Raw genomic sequence first — 4548 nt, 5'->3', positions numbered from 1 at the left:
CGGCTTTCACAGACAGGGCTTTCTCACAGAACAGCACTGGGGCAGAAATTGTGCGAACTTGGGGAAAGAACGCTGGCTGGGGTTGGAAAGACACTCATGCTGAGTCTCAGTGGTTACTGCTCTTGAACACGACTTGAGTTTGATCCCCAACACCCACATCAGACAGCTCAAAAGCACTTGTAACTCAGGCTGCCTTGTCTGTGCTGCCCTGTGTAGGTATTGCATTCATTTGGTACACATAAACATACACAGACAGGGGAACATACACATAATTACAAATAAAATAAATCCAAGCTGGGCATGCTGGTGCACGCCTTTAATGCCAGCGCCCAGGAAGCAGAGGCAAGCGGAGCTCTGTTTGGTCAAGGCAGGCTGGTCTATAATATAAACACATAGCAGGCCACCTGCAGCTACAGGGAGACCTGTCTGAAGACCAAAACAAAAATAAGTAAATAAATAAAACTTTAAAGTAAATGTTAGGAAAGCAGTCCCTCCCCAGTTGACGCATGTTTCAACGTTCAAAGGGAAGAGGCCTACGCTGAAAACAAGAACGCAGCCTGCAAAGAAAGAAAGGACGCGCACGTATTTGCACAAAGCATTAGAAAATACTGTGATATTTTATTATTAAAAATGCCACTGAAAAGTTTATACATATGTGTCCAGCCATATATATCTTTTATCATTACTTAAGGCAAAATCAAAAACAAAATTGCAAAATAATGACCCAAGGAAACCATTGAACCCTGCGTGCCTTCGAAGATCAAGAATAAAAGCCTAAGAAAGTATTTTTTTAATTTTTTCTCCTTTTTTTTTTCTTTTTTCTCTTTTTTATAGATAGCAAGTATATTTTCTTTTCTGATAGAACTCTATGAAGATTCTATATCCTCTTTCACGTAGAAATACGGTAACTTTCGCAACGTATTAGATTGCGTTTCACCCTCCTCCTCTGTAAAAGCTAAAGTTATCGATTTAACAGGAACTCTGTCCTTAGTCCAGTAACGACTGGTCTGACACGTGACTGTGTATGTTGCTACCAGCAGACAGTTGGGAGACTAAACAAATACTGGAATTTACATAACAAACATAGCTATCCAACATGGATGCCAAACATCACACCCTTTAAACCTGTTGACTAGCCCAGCAGGAGAGATACACAGCTTCAAAGGAATGACCTGAGGCCAGATGGATGCATTGGGGACCAACATCTTCAACAGCTCCATGAGGCCGCAGTGCAAAGGAAAAGAATATCACTTCATGTGTGTTAAGGTCTGGTCCGTATATCTCATGCATTTATATACAGGGAATGACCCTCAAATTTAAATGCATATAAGCAAGCAGATGAATCGTGTGGCTGTATGCATCTTTATGAACACTTTTTTCTTTTAGAGATCTGATCATGTAATAAACTGCTAGGGGCTTTCTGGTGTGTGGAATTCATTCTTCAAAGGTTGTTTTTCCGTATAGAGGAGGCAGATGGAAAACATTTATGCAGAATGCCCACCTTGGCTAAGACAGGCCTCAGGAAAATCAGCAATTGAGGCCAGAAAGGTTTCTGTTGTCGTTTTTAATTTAAACATCTTTGGCCACAGTTTGTAGATGATGTGGTAACTTTTGAAAGACAAAAACACTAAAAGCTTTTAGCTTTCTTTCTTACGATACCCAAAACTTCCCTTAAAGGAAAATTAAAAGGGATTTTTTTTTTTTTTTTAATGACAAGTGTTTGGGGCTAAGTATCTCTGATGCCTGGTGGCCAGTTTCAAAGGGGTGAATTGACTGACGTCTGCTCCTAATCTTGATAGGGAAGCAATCGGAATTTCCCAGGAAACCCATGCAAAGCACTTTTAATGTTCTATCTCTGTTTGCTCCATTCTTCAATAATATTTGTTGATCGGTGATCGCTACAGAAATCCACAAAAGGGTTATTTTCAGACAAGCGTATGTTTTATCCTACAAATGATATACGGAGAAAACGAAAACAGAACAGAACAGAAAAACCCCTCAGTACTAATAAATAAAGGACTTGCAGGTGAACGGAAAATAACCCGTCCTCCTTCAACCTGATTATCCAAGCTGAACAGGTATTTCATCAGCCAAAACCTTTTGCACCTGCTGAAGTCCAGGGCTGTGACCCACCAAAGGCAAGCTTTGTTTCTTTTTGGGCAGGGCTCAAAGACGGGCACCAACTCTTGCTAACTATACTCGAAGGACCCAAATCACAGAGTGACACTTGTACACATATACATTTTTTCCGCTCGCTGGGACTTCCTGTATGCGTGGTTGGAAGCAGACACGCCTCAAGACACCTTCTTATTTGGGACCGACTTTTGTACTGAAACTCCATGAAACATGAGTCACAGACCGACGACACAGACCATCAGCATTCTTCTGTAAGACACCACAATCTTACTACCAGTGAGATGAGTTAGAAAACCCCAGGTTTTGTTTACACAAGTAATTCGGAACAAAAGCGTCCTTTTTTGGGGGGGTGGGGAACAGAGGTGGTGTGACTAATGTATGTGTATATATATATATATTTATATACATTCGAAAAACAATGAAAACCACAATCTCGCTAAAAGCTCTTTCAAACTGAAAACATCAATAAAAGCTTTACCCCCCTCTGTGTGTGTGTTTATGTTTAAACGCACAGCTATATACATCTTTTAATTATTTTTACAAAGTTTCTTAAATATAGTTCAGGCTAGCAAAAGCTCTCTTTGCACAGAACTGTACGGTTTTTATTTATTTTTTTTTCTGCATAGTCACGTCTTTTATTTGAATAATAAAATTCTACTTTTCCTTCTCTCTGAGTTACATCTCCATAGCCGGATTAAAAACGTACAGACAATCGCTCTGCTTAAGAGCCATCCGTTGTATGGCACATAAGGACTTTTGTTCGTTTTTTTTCCCCACGGATTGGATTTTAATTAAAATAAAAAGAGATGTCCTGGCTGGATTCCAGAAGAGTCACTCCCTACGGTTATTCTGGAAAGATCCAGGTCCGTGGAATGATGATGCTTTAGTTTTCTGGCATGTTGGAAATCTTAAAGCAGTATTGGAACAGAAATGTATGGGTTTCACATTTCTTAGGGTGTGGTGCTGCTACTGCAAGTCAGGAAGAAGTCAAGGGCCAGGGGGTCCTGCACATCTATCGTAAAATGCCCTCCACGTGTCTGTCTTGAAACAGGCGAATGAAAAACCTTTCCAGATTGGGACATTTTCGCCCTCTCCCTTTGACTCTTCTCCTTGATGTCTTCTGTGGTGCAGAAGGAGAGGGGTGGGGGAAGGGAGGGAAGGGAGGGGAGGGAACTGCAAAGCTATACTCTGGTTGTTGAGTGTCCGTGGGGTAAATTTGTACTGTTCTGTCCTCCGCTGAAGGTGTTGAAGGTGTGCAACGGGTGCATCCCGGTCAATGTGTTTGGGATCATGGTGATGGTATTTGGTGTCATCAGTGGGATGTCGTCGGGGGACCTGCGGAGCGTCAGGGTGTAGTCGGGAGGGCACGTGAGCCTCAGCGTGTCATGAGCCTGCAGGGATTCACACTCATGCTCGTGGTCCAGTTGCTTCATCTGCAGAGACATGATCTCCTCATTTTGGATGTGAGCGATGTCATTGGTGGTGTTCCTCTGGGGGCTGGGGCGCCTGTGTGTCTCATGACGTCGTTTATCCTTCTTATAATAAAGTGCCGCGAAGGCCAAGATGTTGAGGAACAGGAGGGATGCCCCCACGGCGATGGTGACACTCAACTCGGTGGAATAATCCCGTTTGGTTTCAATGAGGACAGTGGTGTCTTCAGGCCCCGTCTTCTGATTGTCTTTAGAATGCTTGGGGCTGTTGGCAGGGGTGATGGCTGGGCGTTTGGTGGTCGGCCATATCTTGGCAGGGGATCTCCGGGTCCCATAAGGGAAGGATGTCATATCTGGTGGAGGGACCTTCGTGGTGGTCGATACGTACTGGAATATCTCGTTCAGGTTGTGCAGGTGGGGAACCAGTTCCAACCAGAAAGCGACTTTCGTTGCTCGGTAGTGATCTCTCACTCTGGGTTTCAGTCCGATGTGCAGATACAGTTGGTCTTTGGGATTGTACTTGGACCAGGCGACTTCCTCAAACCGGTTGGGTTTAGTGTGAATGAACTTGGTGTCCTGAGGAACTGGCTGATTAGGATCTCTACAAACAGAAGGAAAATGCATACGATCACATACAACTCTGTATTTGAGGAGGAAGTATTTGAACAGCATCAGAACTTGCAACAGATTCACTAGATGTGTTTCCTAAGACTGGTCACATGCCAAACTAGGGTGCAGTGTTGTTTATCTAAGACATATGTAGTATTTTGATTACTCTGTGTATTTAATAATTTCCACAAACTCTTATTCTTACCTTAAAGACAAATCTTGGTAGCATGACAGAATCTTTGGTTTTACTAGTTATTTTTATTTTGTGTCTATTTGGACCTGTGTGGCTGTGTTCATGTGCATGTGTGTGCACACATGTGTGCATGTCGAGGCCAGAAGCCAACTCGGGTGCTGTTCATCAGATGCTACCCCG

At 43.0% G+C, this 4548-nt stretch overlaps 1 protein-coding gene across 3 annotated transcripts in view; it reads right to left on the bottom strand.

Annotated features, from left to right (window-relative positions):
* Positions 1-616: 616 nt before the first annotated feature.
* LOC103725635 (neuroligin-4, X-linked) overlaps positions 617-4548 on the bottom strand; it is a 376846-nt gene continuing 372914 nt past the window's right edge. For all 3 annotated transcript variants that reach the window (XM_008822933.1, XM_008822935.1, XM_008822934.2), the window contains one exon: positions 617-4167. In XM_008822933.1, coding sequence (XP_008821155.1) covers positions 3318-4167 — 850 coding nt within the window. In that variant the 3' untranslated portion in view covers positions 617-3317. The remainder of the gene's footprint in view (positions 4168-4548) is intronic.

This window comes from Nannospalax galili, unplaced genomic scaffold (assembly GCF_000622305.1).
Source record: "Nannospalax galili isolate Female #2095 unplaced genomic scaffold, S.galili_v1.0 scaffold2109, whole genome shotgun sequence".
Taxonomy (NCBI): Eukaryota; Metazoa; Chordata; class Mammalia; order Rodentia; family Spalacidae; genus Nannospalax; species Nannospalax galili.
Note: the sequence above shows the minus strand (reverse complement) of the source record. Positions and strands in the feature narration are given on the sequence as shown.